The 19,760-nt window shown below is 45.3% G+C and overlaps 1 protein-coding gene across 4 annotated transcripts in view; it reads right to left on the reverse strand.

The window, feature by feature from the left end:
- Positions 1-19,610, reverse strand: part of LOC123954034 (protein HIRA) — an 86,780-nt gene extending 67,170 nt beyond the window's left edge. For 2 of the 4 annotated variants that reach the window (XM_046024627.1, XM_046024629.1), the window contains exons 1-2: positions 19,379-19,610; positions 558-620 (exon numbers count right to left, since the gene is read on the reverse strand). In XM_046024627.1, the coding sequence (XP_045880583.1) occupies positions 558-620; positions 19,379-19,415 (100 nt within the window). In that variant the 5' untranslated portion in view covers positions 19,416-19,610. Of the gene's footprint in view, positions 1-557; positions 621-19,378 lie in introns of those variants that run through there. The other 2 variants (XM_046024630.1, XM_046024628.1) reach the window with 2 other exon arrangements.
- Between the last annotated feature and the right edge of the window lie 150 nt (positions 19,611-19,760).

Genomic DNA, 19,760 nt, shown 5'->3' on the forward strand with positions numbered 1-19,760 from the left:
AACACTGATGAAGCACGCTAATAATACTATGGGCCGTATTTTCAAATGGCGCAGGCATTTTTACTTGCCCACAGCATACTTCTTCTCTAACTTAGCTGAAATCCTCTGAGCCCAGAAAAGGCCTCATAACGACATGACTAACTCCGTAGTTTTAGTTTAACCACTTCTTCCCCTTTTTCAGATGAGAAAGTACTGCCAGAAGGAAGATGAGGACCCAGCCTTGGCCTCAGGGGCTGGGGATCTATCCATGGGACCACCTGCCACTTGCCACCTTCAATAAGCTGGGATTTGGGGATGCAAAATGATTTGAATATTAACCCAATGAATAGGAATTAAAAGATATACCAACTACCAAAATATTTATATGGAGCAAGCACACTAGAGCCAAAAAAAAAAAAAAGGGTTTTGAGATAACATATTATAATTGTACATTTTAAATGGAGTCATAGCCATACTGAAAAAAGAAAGTATTCTATCTTCAGCTCAGTGGGCAACCAGGAGAAGCAGAGCAAGGTGTCAGGACTGTGTGTGCTCCTTCTGTTACTCTGTGAACGTACCTTGTCCTCCAGTTGCGAACTTGGTCCCGTCAGGGTGAATATCAACTGAAAAAATTGGCTTTCCTGGAAACAAAGGAAAAAAAAAAACACACACACAACATCTATCTTGGCTTGTGTTCACTGGAGAATAGCAACAAAGTCAAAATTTTTGAAACAGTGGTTATTTGAGTAATATCTCTAATCGCTGCTCCTGGGAAAAAATAATAGGCTACCGATAAATTCCTTCTAAGAGTGGAATGATCTAACAGTTTTAGTTAAAGTAGAAACTGCTGGAAGACTCTCCAAGTGACATTAAATAGCTGAGTCTCAAAGGGGAACAAAGCGTTCTGTCATTAGAACTGAGTCCATAGATTGCTTGAGCGTTTGCACAAAGGTCCAATAGACAGTAGCTGGCCACATTCTGGGGACACACATTTGTTAAAGCTAAGAGCTGTTTATGACAGCAGCTCTGAGTTATGGAGCTACATCTTCAGCTACCTCTCCATCCCATGGACCTGCACTTGGCTGGCAGCCTAGACACAAGAACCCGGGCCTTTCTGCTTTGCTGACAGCTGGGTAGGACCAGGAGCTGACCAAGACCATAGTTATCACTTCCCTCATCCTTCTGCTTCCAAAAGCCCTCCTATATATTTGTGTTGCATCAAAGTCTGTGGAGAGTCAGCTTTCTTGGCCTCTCCTATGGCTGAAGTTCCTTCATAGGATGTGCTCTGTTCAACTGAATGCTCAGTCCCTCCAGGGGGAAGAACGATAGCTACTAGCTCCTGGAGTCCCCACAGGGTGCAGACCCACACCAAGGGCCCATGAAGCTGTGTGGCTAGCTTGGTTGGACCAGACTGGTAAGGTGTCATGCCAGCTTCAGCAGACTGAAGTGTTGCTGGGGCCTGGTCCCTGTGGCATTTGTCGGGCTAACCAGTCTGCTTCCATGCTAAGAGTGGCATGTCAATTGTTGTCAAGTTTATCACCATATCCTCAGCTTCTAGCAAAGGCCCGATGAGTGGTGGCTCAGTAACATTTATTCAGTGACAAATCAGATGCATGACAACAGACTGAACGTCAGCAATCCCTAATACAGACAAGGTGCTGTTGCCAAGGAGTCTCTTGGTTGAGGATGCTCTGTCTCCGTCACCTAAGAGGAAGCTGGCATGGACACCAAAAGGAGGGCTACCAGCTCTAGAATCACATGATGGCAAGTGGAGACAGGGCAGGGTGGGGCAGGGGCGGGTGGTGGCGCCTAACAGCTGAAAGTCTTGCCAGGGTTACTGTCCAAATATGGAAAATCAAATACTGGTACCCAAAAAGGCAATGGCCAGCATGGGTCCCAAGGAATAGACAGCTCACTTTATCTTCTTCCACAGAGCCATACCCCTAACAGGCAAACCGAACCTGAGCTTCCACAGACAAGGAGAAATGTGCTCTCCTTCCTGTCATTACACAGTAGGGTGAAACAGCTGTGTAAGGACACTAGCAAGCAGGTGTCCCAAATGCAAGGGCCCTATTTTATTTCAGAGAACAAGCAGAAGCCCAAGCAAAGTTGGAAATCGCATCACATACCATTTCATCTCTACTACTTACTGAAATTAAAAACAACAAAGGCTGCTACAGCAGGACCCTGCCATGTTGGCAGCTCTAGCCAGGTTCCCCAGACCCTCAGTCACCTCCAGGTCCACACCTAAGAGCCAGAGCTCTATAGTGACAGGTCAAGTTTAGCCAAGCTGTTACTGATTGCCTTCCTCGAGCACAAATATACGAGAAATTCAGCTCTGGTCTGCCCTGAGCGTTCACTCCAAGGATTCCCAAGACAAGCCCCAACACAGCTTGGCACTCTATATAGCTTGGAAGGAGCCAGAACCAGCAGTGGAGCGCACTTACAAGGACCCAAGGAGAGAGAGCTATTGCTATTCTTCCACAGTCCAGATGGGCAGACCCTAAATAACCCCATCTTCACCTTCAAGAGAAGAATACAGAAAACAATGTACAGTAGGTAAAAAGAAGGTAGGGACTGAGAATATGGGTAAGAAAGACTGGAAGTGTTAACACTGGTGTTCCTGTGTCTATGCACTCAGACCTACACTGGCACACCATGCCATTGCTGGGTCAGGTGGTTGTCTCGTGTGTTAAGGCAGAGAGCCTGACACACTGCTGCTGAGAATGTGCCATACTTTCCCAGAGGCTGAGGACCTAAGAGGAAAGCAGTAGCAAGAAGGTGGGTTTCTTGACCATCTGGGCCACGACAAGTGCCTGACAGGGAAGCCTCAAGAAAAAAGAAAGGACGATTAGGGCTACGGGCCCAGCCTTGAGCTGTGCAGACCATGGCGTCTAGTGCTGAGAATGAGTTGGGCCAGTCCCCGTAGGTGCCAGCCAGCTACTCCTTCCAGGAGAGGCAGAGCCACAGTGGGGTAAGCCGTGTGGAGCTCTCCTTCCCAGTCCATGACACACTCTATTAAGCATCTGATGTGGCCCCTCAAGCCATGCAGGCAGCACAGTCCAGGGTATTCTCTAAATCTCACACCACCCGGTGAAATGGATCATTCTGACATCCTCATTTGACAGAGGGGGAAACCAAGGCACAAAACTTAGGAAAGTTGCCCAAGGTCATACAGCTTGAGGGGGCACACTGGATGCTCAGCTTTAAGTATGTAATGTGCTGCCCCTTCAGACGAAACTGGGAAGGGACATGCCTGGACATGCTGGGAGGCCTTTGATGACACTGCCTGGAGGGAAGTGATTCAAAGCCCACAGGTGAAAGGTGAAGTAGGGAGTCAGAGGGAGAGTGAGAGCTGTGCACACACGTGCAACTGGTCCTGATGACCTGGACATGGCCTTGGACTTGCTATACTGAGCTTCGATCACCCTGTACACCTCAGTCCCAAGGCCTGGGGAGACTGCTACCTGGCTAGGCTCTGGTGAAACACATCTCTCAGGACTCCTGCCCTTGCATGCTTCCCTTTCCTTGAATTTGGATAGGCTCTGTGATCTGTTTTAACTAAGAGAATGTGACTGAAGTGACGCTGCTCCAGTTCTGAGATTAAGCCTAAAGAAGGTCCAGCAGTTTGACTTTTGCCCTCTGGAGGAAGCCAGAGCCCTGTGGCATTTGTCTGGCTCCAGTGATCAGGTGGTTGCCATGTAAAAAGTCCAAGTACCCTGAGGGCACTGTGCTGAGACCCCCCCCCCCAAGCTGGCCAAAGAATCCAGGGTCAAAGGGTCAAAGAATCCAGAAAACAGTGAGAATGAGAGCCCTGAAACAGGACCCAGGGTGAACTGTTCTGGCCCCAAACTGCTTCAGCCATCCCAGCAGATTCCGTGCAGAACTAAGATGAGCTATCCCTGCTGAGCCTGGCCAGGTTTCACAATCACAAACAAATAATAAAATAGCTATTGTTTTAAGTCAGCAAGGTTAGGGGTAGTTTGTTATGCTAATTATTCAGTTTCCTGCCTAGGGCAACTGGAGCTACATATTTGTCATTTTCACCAGAAAAGTTCTAGCTGACTCAGCTAGAGTCTTGAGAAGGCCATCCATCAGTGAAGAGCATGCACCTGGCCACAGGAGGGCTTTTCAGTTCCATAAGTCTGTGAGACATTGTATTATATGCCCCCTCAAGAAGCACATCAAAATGACTTACATGCAAGTCAGAAACAAACCTGACTCCCCAAGAGCACACAGAGCAGAGCCTAGGTAAGCAGAGGGGCTTCGCTGCACAGGTACCCATCACAGTCCAAGTCTTCCCCACCACACCCACTCATGGAATCGATGGGATGTTTTCTCATCCATCCACCTTTGTGGTTGTCTATGAACCTGCTATGGGACTAAGCAGAAGAAAGGTAAAGCCATTAAAGGTTCAGCCCTGCCCTCAGGAAGCTCCCAGGGATGGGTGTCTGCACAGGTGGAAAGCTACTAACTCAGCCTGGGCTTTCTACAGAAGTCACAACTGAAGTGAGTCCCAAAGTCTGAGGAGGAGTCAGCCAGAAGAGTAGGGAAGGGAATTTCAGGCAGAAGGGACATGGCATAGAATATAGAATAATTCTGACAAGCTGCTGCAGAATGTGGGGGGAGAGGAGGCTTGGAGGGTGGGTAGGGCCTAGCAAGACACCGCTGAGGAACACAGACCTTCCTCTACAGCTACCTCTGAAGCAAGGGAATGCTAAGGTCAGATTCACATTTCAGCTCCACATAGCTGCGGGGAGCATGGGCTTTTGTTAAGACCAGAGGGGGTCTCAAGGCTCCAGGGGAAGGCAGAAACAAGGGCTGGGAACAGGCCTGGGTGTGAACAATGAACATGCCTGGGTAGAATTCTGAGCCATGCCACTCAACAACTATGCAGCCTTGAGTAAGTTACTGAATGCCTCCAAATACCAGTTTTCCAATCTGAATGGTGTGGAAGTCACAGTTACCCTTACAAGTACTTTCTCAGAGAGATTAAGATGCTGTGCCACATTGCTTCGAAGATGCACACATTTCACACGTGAACATTTCTGAGATCACAATGTGCTTTGGTGAAAGGTGTGACTGGGGTAACGGGCACCAGGTTTCCTTCTGTAGAGATGCGCCACAGAGTTGATGAAATATGGTAGTATACCTACACAAAGCCACCAGCATGGTATTGGCTCCCTACTTCTTTCCAGCACTAGACTCTTCAGTCTAAGGAATACAGTGGTTCACATACCCACAGTGAACAGTGAACAGACCTCCTTTTTTCTAAAGGGCTCTTTGAGGCAGAGTAGAGGAAAAGGATCTATGGCCTGACTAGTTAGAGAACTTTTCCTGTGGCACAATGTTAAAGATGAATTCCTGTTTCCTGCATTCCACCTTTCTTTGTACAAAAACAAAGACAAGGGGTGCCTGGGTGGCTCAAGTCACCATATCAGGGTCCTGGGATGGAGGCCTGCATCAGGCTTCCTGCTCAGTGGGGAGCCTGCTTCTCCCTCTCCCTCTGACCCTTCCTCTGCTTCTGTTCTCTCTCTGTCAAATAAATAAATAAAATCTTATTATTTTTTTTTTTTTAAACAGAGACAAAAGAGAAATTAATCCACTCCCTGGGCCCTAGAGCCACCAGGCAATTTCACATCCTCTAAAAAACAGCGGTATGTTTTCCCTGCACACCTACCAAAGCCCATTCTCCTTGGGGATCTGCTTCCAGGTGACACCTGTTGGACACCTTCTTGCACCCCTCCTCAGACCACACAGAGGACCCTCCTGTCACTCTCTCCCTAGAACTGGGATAGCTGGCCACGTTCCCTGCCTGGGGGTTGCTGATCTGACAACTGCAGCATGAATGCTCTCCCTCTGGCAGGAATAAAAAGAAAGGTATAGAAGCTGAATTTTGACAGGGCGTGGTCAGACAGCATCCTCCTCCCTGGCATCTGGGGAAAAGACTCCTGGAGGAGGCCCAAATGTGGAACTCAGTCTGAACAGAGAGCACTGGCCAAAGAGAAGCAGGGAGGGCCCAAACAAGAACAGCTGGCACTCTCAGTGGTCTTCAGATCTTTGGTTTGTGCTCCTGTCTGTGAGTCTTTATGCTCTGAAAGCTCACTGGGCAGATCCAACTGGAACATTTGTGAGTACATACTGCTGGAATGGAAGCTTAGGGGAAGCTGAGCCCTTTGCCCACTATACATTGTGGAAATGCTTATCCTATACAGCCCATTAATACCTGGTCTTAACAAATGTTGGTGAATTTGTAACAAAAAAATGAAACATGGGAATATGTTTGAAACATTTATTAAGTGAAAAAAATAACAAAAGAATACTAAAATATAAGGTGGGTGGAAAGGACATGGTCTTCTATGCAGAAAACCTTGAAGAGTCCACAGGATAAATTTAGTAAAATTGAATGCCACAAAATCAGCAAACATTAGTTGCATTTCTGTACATCAAGTGAAAAATCTAAAAAAGAAACCAAGAAAACAATTCCATTTAAAATAGAATAAAAAAATACTTAGAAATAATAAACGTAACCAAGAGGGCTAAAGACTTGTACACTGAAGACTAGAAAACAGCGGTGAAAGAAATTAAAGACACAAATAAAAGGAAAAAATCTTGTCTTCATAAACTGGAAAACTTAATACTGTTAAGATGTCAACAATATCCAAAGCTCTACAGATTTAATGCAATCCCTATGAAAACTGCAGTGATAGGGGTGCTTGGCTGGCTCAGTTGGTACCAAGTGCACAAATCTTGATCTCAGGGTTCTGAGTTCCAACACTGTGTTGGGGGTAGAGTTCACTTGAAACAAAACAAAACAAAAACCAGCAATGACATTTTTTGCAGAAATAGAAAAACCCATCCTATAAATGCTTATGGAATCTCATGGGACCCTGAATAGCTAAAAGAATCTTGGAAAATAACAAAGTTGAAGTCTTACACTTCCTGATCTCAAAACTAACTACAAAACTACAGTAATCAAAACAGTGTGTACTGGCATAAGACAGACATATAGACCAGCACAGCAGAATAGAGAGCACAGAAATAAACCCTTGCACATGTGGTCAAGTGATTTCTGACAAGGGCGCCAAGACCAGTCCATGGGAAAAGGACAGTTTCGTCAACAAATGGTACTGGAAAAAATGAACATCTGCATGCAAAAGAATGAAGCTAGAGCATTATGCCATATAAGGATTTAACTCAAAATGGATCAAGGATGCAAATGTAAAACCTAACATTATAAAACTCAAGAGAACATGGGGGAAAGTTTAATGACACTGGATTTGGCAATGGTTTCTTAGACATGATACCAAAGACACAGGCATTAAGAGGAAAAAATAGACAAAGTGTACTTCTTAAAAATTAAAAACTGTTGCCCACCAAAGGGCACTACCAACAGAATAAAAAGGTAACCCATAAAAAAGAAGAAATGTTTGTAAATCATATATATGATGAGATTTTAATATTCAGAAACAGAACTCCTAAAACTCAGTGACAGAAAACAGGAAAAAACCCATTCAAAAACAGGCAAAGGACTTGAATAGACATTTCTCCAAAGAAGATATACAAATGGCCAAGAAGCATGTAAAAAGATGCTCAACATCATTAGCTACCACAAAAATGCAAATCAAAACCAGAATGAGATTATCACCTTACATCTGTTAGATCGGATACCATTAAAGAGAGAGCGAGAGAGTGTAACAAGTGCTGGTAAGGATGTGGAGAAAATGAAATCTTGTGCACCACTGGTGGGAGGGTAAAATGTCACAGCTGCTATCAAAAACAGTATGGGCATTCCTTAAAAAATGAAAAACAGAATTACCCGTGGTCCAGCAATTCCACTTCCAGGTATATATCCAAAAGAACTGAAAGCAGGGTCTTGAAGAGATATTGTACACCCATGTTAAAGCAGCATTAGTCACAACAACCAAGAGTAGAAGCAATATAAGTGTCCACTGACGGATGCATGGATAAGTAAACTGTGGTATATATATAACATATACAACAGAATATCATTCAGCCTTGAAAAGGAAAGAGATTCTGATGCATTCTACAACATGGATGAACCCTGAAAATGTTGTAATTAACATAAGCTAGTAACAAATAATACATGATGCCACTTAAATGAGGTCTGTAGAGCAGTCAAATTTATAAAGACAGAAAGTAGAGTGGTGGTTGCCAGGAGCTGGGGGTAGGGAGAATGAAGAGTTGTTGCTTAAGGTGTATATAGTTTAGTTTCACAGAATGACTAAGTTCTGGAGATTGGTTCCACAATAGTGAGTTCTCAGTACACTGATACACTCATAACACTACTGATTTATACACTTGAGAGACGGTTAAGATGGTAAATTTTGTGTATTTGTATATTTTAACATAACTTAAAAAACTTAAAAACTTAAAAGAATGCTAACTGAAACCAAACCTTACCAATCTATCTATATATATCTATATAACTCTACTCACCTACCAACCTACCTACCTATCTATAAGGTACAGAGGCGTGGAAGGGTTATAAAAGGATTAATTAGAACTGCTTGGTGTCTTGACTATGGTGGTGTATACATGAACCTATACAAGTGAAAAATTGTATAGAACTAAACACCAGGGGGGCGCCTTTGTGGCTCAGTCAGTTAAGCCACTGACTCTTGATTTTGGCTTAGGTCCAGATCTTAGGATCCTCTGATCGAGCCGTGTGTCAGGCTCGGTGCTCAGCACGAGACCACTGCTCCTTCTCCTGCTCTCCCAAATAAATAAAATCTAAAACCAACCAACCAAACAAAAAACCCAAAAACCCAAACAAACCCAAACAAGTATAAATACAAGTCTGAGAAGACAGATGGATTGTTTCAATATCATGTCAATGTGATATTATGTTGCTGTTTTATAAAATGTTACCAGTGGGATAAACTGGGAAAAGAGTACAAAGAATCTCTTAGTATTGTTTCATTCCACTATGCGGTAATGTACAGCTATCTCAATAATAAATAACTACACACATACACATGGTCTAACTATGTCTCTGTATAGTAATATAAAATAAAAGCAAATATCAAAACATCAGTGGTTGTATATAAAACTGACTCCTTATGCAGGTGATAACGTGCGAATCTACAACTAGCCATCTCTCTGGAGAGACTTGCACCTAAGCACTCTAATGAGCAGCTCACTTCTCTATCCAGCCATCTACAGACATTTCACCTCCAATTTCTTTACAATGGAACTCCTGATCTTCTGGCCTAAACCTGCTCTACCCATCATCTCCCCATCAGCAAAGATCATACCGGGGACAGGGGAAGCCAAGAGTCCCAACATAAAAACCCCATGACTTTTCTGGCCTCATTTTCTGCCTCCTCCCCCAAACACTGGCCCCATGCCCTGGACTCCCCCCTGTTCCTAGACTGCACAGGAGTGTTTCCATCCTGTGCCTTGCACTGATTCCTTCCCAGATACACATTCCTTTCTCACCTCCTTTTACTCTTTGCTCAAATGTCACCCTCTCATTGAGGCCTGCCCTAACAACCCTACCTGAAAGTACTACTTCCTCAACTTGACACAACCAATCCTAATTTTCATCTACTTTTTTCTTAGCAATTTCTTACACACTGTATAATTTCCTTTATTGCATGTCTGTCTACCCCAACCACCAGAATGTAAACGCCAGGAGCTCAGGAATTTTTGCCCATTTTAGTCACAGAGTCACTGTGGTACCTAGAGCTGTGGCTTGGCAAATAGTAGGCACTCAGTAATACTTATTATTAATGGCTGGAGAAAGACTGCAGCAGAGACCCAAAATTCAAAACACCTTCAGTGTCACTAGGATCCCAATCTTTGAAAGGCAGGCTCCTCATCTCCTGAAGTGAGGACTCAGATGTCACCAAACACCTGCAAGGGGGAGGCATGGCCGTGGCCTCCTCACAAAGCCATGTGCTGCTGTTATCTCTACCACTTTCAACCACAAAAACTTCTGTCTCCTTAAGCAAGCCCTACCAGGATGATATCTCATAGATATAAGGTGGCTGAGAGATTCAAAACACAGCACAGGAAGGAAGCTGTAGCAATCATGCAACCATTTTGTTTTGTTTTGTTCTGTGTGTTTGTGTGCGTGTATGTGCATGTGTGTGCTGCCACAAACTAAAGTAAAAGAAAGTCACAGGTATATCATTTATGAATCTTAATCACTTCTCTTGCAGCATTTGCTAATGTGTAACCTAGAAAGTTTTGGTAACAGTCACTATTTCTTCGTACTTTTTAAAAAAATATATTTTATTTATGTATTTGTCAGAGGGAGAGAGAGGGAGAGAAAGAGCACAAGCAGGAAGAGTGGCAGACAGAGGCAGAGAGAGAAGCAGGCTCCCCGCTGAGCAAAGAGCCCAACGTGGGACTTGATCCCAGGACTCTGGGATCATGACCTGAGCCGAAGGCAACAGCTTAAACGACTGAGCCACCCTGGTGTTTCTTCCCCTTTACTTTTACAGAACAGAGATAGTCTTTAAAAGTTATCTGCAAAATGTATTTCTCCAAACATCATCATCTCTTCTATACAGCTCCACTTGAAAATTAAGAGTAATTAAAAACATTTCTATGGGGGCAGGGAATCTGTTAGCTGTTTAACAGTTAAGAAAATAACACTACAGTTAATAATACTGTATCCCTTGGGGCACCTGGGTGGCTCAGTGGGTTGAAGCCTCTGCCTTCGGCTTGGGTCGTGATCTCAGGGTCCTGGGATCGAGCCTCGCATCAGGCTCTCTGCTCAGCAGGAAGCCTGCTTCCTCCTCTCTCTCTCTGCCTGCCTCTCTGTCTACTTGTGAACTCTGTCTGTCAAATAAATAAATAAAATTAAAAAAATAATAGTATTGTATCCCATACTTGAAAGTTGCTAAGAGAGTAAATTTGAAAAGCTTTCCTCTCAAAAAAAAAAAAATCTGTAACTATGTACAGTGACAGATGTTAACTAGACTTACTATGGTGATTATTTTGTGATATATACAAATATGGAATCATTATGTTGTATACCTGAAACATTAATGCTATATATTATACCTCAATTTTAAAAATGGGGGGGTGGTGGAAAAAATAACCTAAAGTCTTATTTAAGTAGAAAATACAAAGCAAAATTTTACCTATCCAGTTATATGTGCAATGCAAAGTCTGAAGGGAGGCTATACAATAAAAACACTGAATGTGCTACGGTATTAGGGATTTGGCTAAGGTCTTAAAGGATGTATATACTTTTACATTGTGATATGTACACTAAACAAAATGTGTGTGTGTTTTTAAAAGCACCAAGTTATCCATTTACTTTTTTCCAAATGGTCTCAAAAGACCATATAAAGAAAGTTTTAGCATTTTCTAATTTTCCACAAATTGAACAGGTATTCCTATAATATGAGAAATAATTTTAAGTTCCTAATCACAAAATGCTTCATTATCCAGATCCACTCATACACCATTAGACAAATGTATCCTAGTATAATTATATATGGCAATTGTCTCTGGCCAAAATGTAGGTGTTTGTCCTATTCCTTAACAATAGCTCTAGAATGGAGTTCTAGTGTTTTCAAAAGGGAGAAGGTGAAGAAGCCATTTATCAAACGGGACCCTGGGGGAAGCCCTGTGTGGTGGCCTCATTTAGGCAACTTTGTCTAATTGAATCCTGGCTCTTCTGCTCCGTCTACTCTATTCTCTTACTGATCTCAGTGGACAACAACCCTGCCCTTCACCTGGGAGCCACCCCATCTTACATCCCACATTCTACCCTGGTGACTCTACCTTCACAGTATGTCTATAACTCACACTTCCTAGAGAGGTGTGAACGTTTGTATTTTGAGTTGGGAATGAATAAAGAGAGTGTATCTGTTTGCTGAAATTCATTAAATTGTATATGAACTGTGCATTTTGCTATGTAAATTATACTTAAATATGTCTATAATTTACATATTTTTATGTAATTATAATATACAATTAATGTATAAAATAACATATGTAAGTTATATCTAAAAAAATAATATATGTATACTCACATAGAGTCCAGTCATTTTTTTTTAAATTAATTAATTTATTTTTATTTGCTTATTTACAGCATAACAGTGTTCATTGTTTTGGCATCACACCCAGTGCTCCATGCAGTACGTGCCCTCCCTATTACCCACCACCTGGTTCCTCAACCTCCCACCCCACCCCACCCCCTCCTGCCGCCCCTTCATAACCCTCTGGTTGTTTTTCAGAGTCCATAGTCTCTCATGGTTCATCTCCCCTTCCAGTTTCCCTCAACTCCCTCTCCTCTCCATCTCCCCATGTCCTCCATGTTATTTGTTATGCTCCACAAATAAGTGAGACCATATTATACTTGACTCTCTCTGCTTGACTTATTTCGCTCAGCATAATTTCTTCCAGTCCTGTCCATGTTGCTACAAAAGTTGGGTATTCGTCCTTTCTGATGGAGGCATAATACTCCATTGTGTATATGGACCACATCTTCCTTATCCATTCATCCGTTGAAGGGCATCTTGGTTCTTTCCACAGTTTGGCGACCGTAGCCATTGCTGCAATAAACATTGGGGTACAAATGGCCCTTCTTTTCACTACATCTGTATCTTTGGGGTAAATACCCAGCAGTGCAATTGCAGGGTCATAGGGAAGCTCTATTTTTAATTTCTTCAGGAATCTCCACACTGTTCTCCAAAGTGGCTGCACTAACTTGCATTCCCACCAACAGTGTAAGAGGGTTCCCCTTTCTCCACATCCTCTCCAGCACACGTTGTTACCTGTCTTGCTAATTTTGGCCATTCTAACTGGTGTTAGGTGGTATCTCAATGTTGTTTTAATTTGAATCTCCCTGATGGCTAGTGATGATGAACATTTTTTCATGTGTCTGATAGCCATTTGTATGTCTTCGTTGGAGAAGTGTCTGTTCATATCTTCTGCCCATTTTTTGATATGATTATCTGTTTTGTGTGTGTTGAGTTTGAGAAGTTCTTTGTAGATCGAGTCCAGTCATTTCTCATCAGCACTATTACCTCCATCACCACCCTGGTCCAAACCACAGTCATCTCCTACCTGGATCACTGTGACTGCCTTTTAATGGGTCTCCCAGCTCTCTCCCTTGCCCCCAAACCCATCCTAGTCCCAGTGCAGAAGTCAGGAAGATCTTTAGCAGTCACATCAGAACACCGTTACTCCTCTGCTCACGTGGCACTAGGAACAGAAGTCCAGCAGCCAAAAGGTCCTCCCAGTCCATCCACAGCTCTCTCCAGCCTCACCTCTTAGTGCTCTTGCCCATCTGCTGCTCCAGCCTCACTCCAATCACAAGATATTGGTACTATTCCTCAAGCCTGCCAGGCAAGTTCTGGCTGTTCTTTACCTGTAATGCTCCTCCCTCAGACAGCTGCCTTCCTCACCTCCACCACGCCTGTCATGGATGCTGTGGTACCAGGCCAGGTCCCCTCCCTCCAGGAATGAAGCTCCTGCCCCCAACTGTGGGAGTGTTGGCAGCCTGTGTAAACTTCCAGCTGAGGTCTTCTCCACAGAGGACCTACCCTTAGTGGAAGAACTGCTTTGACTAAGGTCAGGTCCCCTCCCCAGGACAGCCTGCACCCAATGATTGTAGATGTGGCATTAGAAAGCCCTGGTTCTTCACCCCAATTCCGGACAACTCATAAGGATTACCTGCAGAGCCGCTGACAGGGTGGGCAGCAGCTTCTGTTGCACTACACTACAGCTCAACTTCTTCCTGTCCAGCCCTGCTTCCAGCACTCCCCAATAATTCTTCCTTCCCTCCTCCATCTCCCTGTCCGCTTGGACAGGAAACCCCCAGCAGACAGCTATCCCAGTCTCACTGGCTAGAATGCATCACATGCTGCTTCTCAAAAGATCCTGCTATGCTACTTCGTTCACTGCTGCATTTCTAGCGTTCAGCCCCTGGCACACAATCTGTACTCATTATTTGTTGAATGGATGAATTCACTGAGTGCCTCTCTGTGCAAGACCCTCTGATCTGATGGACGATGCAGCAGACCTGGAGTCCATTCCTATGATGGTCTATTCCTGGCCCTCAAATGAGGCTCACTGCCTCTTCTATCTGTCCCTCATTATGGTGGCTCTGACCAGGGCAACGTCCCTGTGACTTGGTCTGTCCCTAGGTGGGTTAATATCAAAAACGATGAGTTTTTACCTAAATGGGTTTTCCTTTTGCCAGAGGTGTTCTAAAACACCTGCTCTTTGTTTCATCTACTCCCTTTCCTAAAATGCTCCCAACCCTGCCCAAGCCTTTGCTTCAGACAGTGGCAGCACCTTCTCTACTACCACAATCCACTTCCCACCAAGGCTCAGCCCCAGGGTACACCCACAAACCATACTCTTGTCCCTAGGGCTATACTGGCTCACTTGTGTAACCCTGGTTTCCACCTGCCCTGTATTCTAGAATGTGGTCTATAGGTCCTCTCCCACCTACACACAAAGCGGTAGCCTTATTTACCTATGACCAGCACAGACCTTCTCTCCAAAAGGGTTCAAAGTTTTGACCATAAATAAGTGATAGATCCACATGTGTATTATCTAAGGCAAAATCTCACCCGTTTTCTTCTTAATCTTCAGATGCATTCTGGTTATTTATTTATTTATTTTTTACAATAAACCTACTGTCTTCAGGCCTCACTCAGTGAGAGACAGCATGGAGAGAGCTCAGATTCCCTGAGCCTTCACAGGTAGCAGATGCAGCAGGTATTACTGGCTTCATTTAACAAATCAGGATATGAGATTAAAAAAAAAACCAAAAACCTTCTGTAACACATATTTGGTGAGCAGCAGAGCACGGAGATTCAAGAACAAGACTATCTGACTCCCAAATAAACAGCACTAACTCTCATCCTCAAGAAGTTTATAATCTAGTTGGAACCATGAGACAAATAAATGAAAAGGCAAATAACGATAAAGATGTTCTTACATACAGCAGGGTTTCTCAACCTCAGCATCACTGGCCTTTTGGGCCAGATGATTCTTTATTGTGAGGGAATGTCCCATGTGCTGCAGTGTTCAGCAGCAGTCCTGCCCTCTACCTACTAGCTACCAGTAGTGCCCCCCTTCAGTTGTGAAAACAAAATGTGTTTCCAGACATTGGCCTGTTTGAGAACCATTGATGTAGACACACTGCAAGGCTTATCTTAATGACCACTGCAATCATAAACTATCACTATTAGGATCCTCCCAGCCTGTTCTCAGAGATAGGTCTGCAGTGCCCCTCTAGCAGCTGTGCAGGACCTTTCCACACCTGCTGCTGACTTCATTATTCTACCACTCTGCCTGCATTTCCCCTTCAAGCGTACTTATTTATTTTCATCGGTGTATGTCTCAGAATGGTCTTGAAATCCTTTCTGGAAGGACACAGGGTAGGGGAAAATATAATCCAATTACAGGGCAGAAGGAAAAACACACATCATAAAGCAAATGTGATTAACTGACAAATTACCCCAGTACTGAAAATTTGCCAAATGCCTTTATACGACCATGCCATCAAAGTGTGAGCCAGAGGCCAAGGGAGAACAAGAATTCTTTCAGTTCTATCTCTTTTGGTTAGAATGGGCTTCCCTGAAGAGCTGAGCATGAACACTGCCCAGGAGTGAAGACTTCCAGAAACTCTCAGGAGCAAAGGCCCGGGGATGGGAAGAACCACGAGTCTCAATGAAGTTTTCTAAACATATAAATTACATTTTTCTACAACCAAAAACCCAATCATCCACTTTCTGACCAATATATGGCTATAACCTAACTTAGAAAAGAACCTCCAAGCCTAAAATAAAATCAAATATATAAGAAATACTGTATCCAAGAACACAGAGTAAAATAGGTGTATATGTTAACAGTGGCTGGCACATACTTCCATATACATGATAAATATTATCAACTCTTACTGTATATCTTCAGATAGCCTTCTTATATTTGGGTACAGGGTGGAGACACAGGAACAAATCTTTATATTTCCTCAACTTTACCTAGAAGTGGAATCGCAAGCCCAAGAATTTACAGCTAATACATGATAGCATCTTGAATCCAGTTTGATTCCATGTTCAAGGCTCAGTTCACTGTGATACAACAACTTCAAAATTTGTTAACTTACGGGATCAACTTAGAGCAGTGATTCTCAACGGGGGCAGATTCTGGCCACCGGGGCTCTGCTACATTTGGTTCACTGGTATATTTCCAGCACTCAGCCCCTGGCACACAATCTGTACTCATTATTTGTTGAATGGATGAATTCACTGAGTGCCCCTCTATGCAGGACCCTCTGATGGATGATGCAGCAGACCTGGAGTCCATTACTATGATGGTCTATTTGGTTGTCACAGCTGGGTGTGTGTGTGTGTGTGGGTGGTGGTACTGGTATCCCAATGGGTTAAGGCCAGGGATGCTAACATCCTACAACACACAGTGTGGTCCCCACAACAATAAGGTGGTTCAAAATGTCAATAGTGCTAAGGCTGAGAAGCCCTACCTTAGAGGAAAGGTCTTACCACTACTATTAGCCAGGAAAATGGAGACTGAAAGTATGCTTACATCCCAACAGATATTTCTTCCTTTGCCTTTAACCTGCTTTATTCTAGCTGTCCTCTCCACCATGGCTGAATGGACACTGCTACCACAGGGAAAATACTGGGCTCTCTGCTCCTTCCCTCTTTGGACTCCCAGACACCAGAAAAAGTATGTTCAAGCCACATAACGAGTTAGGAGATATGAATGCAGAGTCAGGAAGCCAGGGAGTGCAATGATGCACTCTCCACAGCACCATGGTCTTTTGGGTTTGTTAGTCCAAAGCAAGCATGATTTTACTGGCCACCACCCACAACTCTGGTTTCTGGCTAAGCAGCCCCTCCTCCCAGCAGCTCCCACTATTTACCAGTCTTTAAAAGACCACTCAGTAGTGATCCAGATTATTATCATGTCCTTCAGGATAGTGGTAATTTACCCTGACAGTCCTTCTGAACACTTGAAGAGACAGAGACTGATTTCAGGAGATTTTAAAAGAAACGAAAGTTAACTCCGATCCTGCCAGAGTTTCAATTTCTTTTATTACTACCTCTTAGATTTCTAAAGCACTTTATAGCCTGGGGAGCATTTTTGTGTCTACCTTTGCAACCAAAGATCACAACTGTACTGTGAAGAAACCAGAGCAAATTATCATCCTATTCCATTCTAGGACCATGGAGGGAGAGACTGCAGCAACAAGACGCCAGGGCCCAGTGCTCTGTCCACTCTGCCAGGTTGGAATGTTTGGCTGCTGGCCTGGTTGCAGACTCTCACTCATGTGTACCTAGATAATCGCTTAAGCATCTCGACACACTTAATGCTTATATAGCATAAAACTTGTGTCCTACAAAGGTGTTTATCACAAAGTTAGAAATTATATGGCAAGAGAAAGAAGGAAGACTAAAGAAGGGTAGATTATACACAAAAATTGATCTATGGGGTGATCTCGGGGTCCTGGGATCAAGCCCCTTCTTGGGCTTTGTGCTCAGCAGGGAGTCTGCTGGAGGATCCTCTCTCCCTCCGGCTGCCCGCCTACCCCAGCTTGCCCTCTCTCACTCCTGCTCTAAAATAAATAAGTATATCTTTTAAAAAATGATCCAGGGACTCCTGGGTGGCTCAATGGGTTAAGCCTCTGCCTTCGGCTCAGGTCATGATCTCAGGGTCCTGGGATGGAGCCCCGCATCAGGCTCTCTGCTCAGCAGGGAACCAGCTTTCTCCTCTCTCTCTGCCTACTTGTGATCTCTCTCTGTTAAATAAACAAATAAATAAAATCTTTTAAAAACAAATAAATAAACAACCCAGACAAAGCATTTTAAAACAAAAATTCCTTTAGATCTTCACTTACACAGCAAAATTTTCCCTTCCTGACTCACGAGCACCATAATTTATAATCACTGAACATTTGCCCAATTCTCCAGGGAAAGATCTACAAACTACACATCAGGGAACGCTCTTGGAGATCAGCACTTGGAAAAATCCAACTAAAGTTCACCACTTTTGCTTTCATGCACAGTAAGTCTAGTTGTGTCTTTGTAAATCACGGAAACCTCAGCTTACCTGTTGCAACCAATATTTACCATATACCCTTGTGTGAAGGTACTGCTGAATGTGGTAGGGAATACAGAGGGGAATGTGGCAGTCCCCTGCCCTGAGAGAGCATATGTAAAGTACACACACAGGGACTGGGCACATCTAGTGGAATAAAACAGGAGGAATGTCAACAACAACAAAAAAGGTGACCTCATCTGGACCCTGATAAATCACAGAGATGTCACATAAGAAGACAGAAGGAGAAAATACTTCTGACTGAAAGAACATAGATGTTCAGTTCAGTTGTGGTAGTGGACAGCATCACGGGATTAAGTTCAAAACTAAAAAGCTCCACATGTATAAAAAAGGGGCCTTACTTGCTCTCAAAGAAAACACTAGCTCCCTCTAGTCGCCTTGCAAAGCAGATATGAGGAACAAGACAGAATCAGGGTGACCCTTTTCCTGTCAGCACAGACAGGCTGGAATCAGGGATACAGGCCCTAGGCTGCAGGAGTGCTCCTTGGGCTTCAGTGCTGTTAGCAAGAGGATGGGGGTCTCTCCCCCCTCACCTCTCCCGGGAACAAAGACCAACTCCTGCAGCACTTGCGCCAACAGAGTACAATTATGACAAACTGCTCTACCAGTTTGGGGGGCTTATCTGCACTCAACCAGAGGATTAGGAGAGTCTGGTTCCCCGGGGTGCGCTTTGGGTTAAGGTGCCACAGGGTTAAGGAAGGCCCTAGCCTAGATCACCCCTTGCCCTACAGGCTCCAACCCAAGCCACCCTGATGTCTCAGCTCAGCATAAACGTGGTTCATTCAGCTGGGGGACCTTGGGGACCAAGCCATAGTTCCCCAAATGGGGGTACTGTCACCAGATTCAGGCCTCTGGCAGGAGCAGTAACAGTCCCACCAGCTGGGCAGAGACATGCAGATTGCAGGTGTTCACCCCGTCACTGATAAGCCACAGAGGGGACTGGGCCCCAGTTTCACACACTGGACCATCTGAGCACATCCTGGCTGCTGTAGACGAGTGGCAGGAGCTGGCTGGCGCCCAGGGCCGCTCCCCGGAGGCAGGCCGCGGCTCCTCCACGGACCACGGGTGGGCGACCGAGGGCTCAGTGCAAGTGCCAGGAGTGAGGGCGGATTCGCTGAAGACAAGCGGAGCACGTGCCCGTGCTCGTCGGCTTCCTCGGGCGGAGGACAAAGTCCGCTCCCGCCGACCCCGCAGTTTGGGCACCGGGCACCGGGCGCGTCGGGGGCGAGGAGGGCAGGGCCTGCGCGCGCCTCCGACCCCGCTCCAGACCCCGCCTCGACTCCCGGCTCGGCCTTTCGCGAACCCTGCGCGCACTCACCATTGTGGTTGACCCAGGTCGGCTTCAGGAGCTTCATTGTTCGGCCGCCGCCGCCGCCGCCGCCGCCGCCGCCGCCGGGCTGAGGCGAGAGCCGCGTCCCTCAGCGCGCCCGGGCCATGGAGCCACCGCCGCTGCCTCCTCCCGCGCCGCCCTCCGGCCGCCGGCCGCCCCGCGCCCTCAGCGCCGCCGCGCCATTGCCGGCCCGCGCCCCCCTCCGCCGCCACAGCCGCTCCCCGCGCTCGGCCGCCGCCGCCGCCGCCACAGCCGCATCCCCTGCGCCGCTCCTCCTCCGGCGGCTCCCGGGCAACGCCGGAAGTCACGGCGCGCACCTGCCAAATCGCCCCGGCGGGAAACCGCTCCCCACGCGGACGGGGCCGCCCGG

Source organism: Meles meles, chromosome 12 (assembly GCF_922984935.1).
Source record: "Meles meles chromosome 12, mMelMel3.1 paternal haplotype, whole genome shotgun sequence".
In the NCBI taxonomy this organism is placed as follows: domain Eukaryota; kingdom Metazoa; phylum Chordata; class Mammalia; order Carnivora; family Mustelidae; genus Meles; species Meles meles.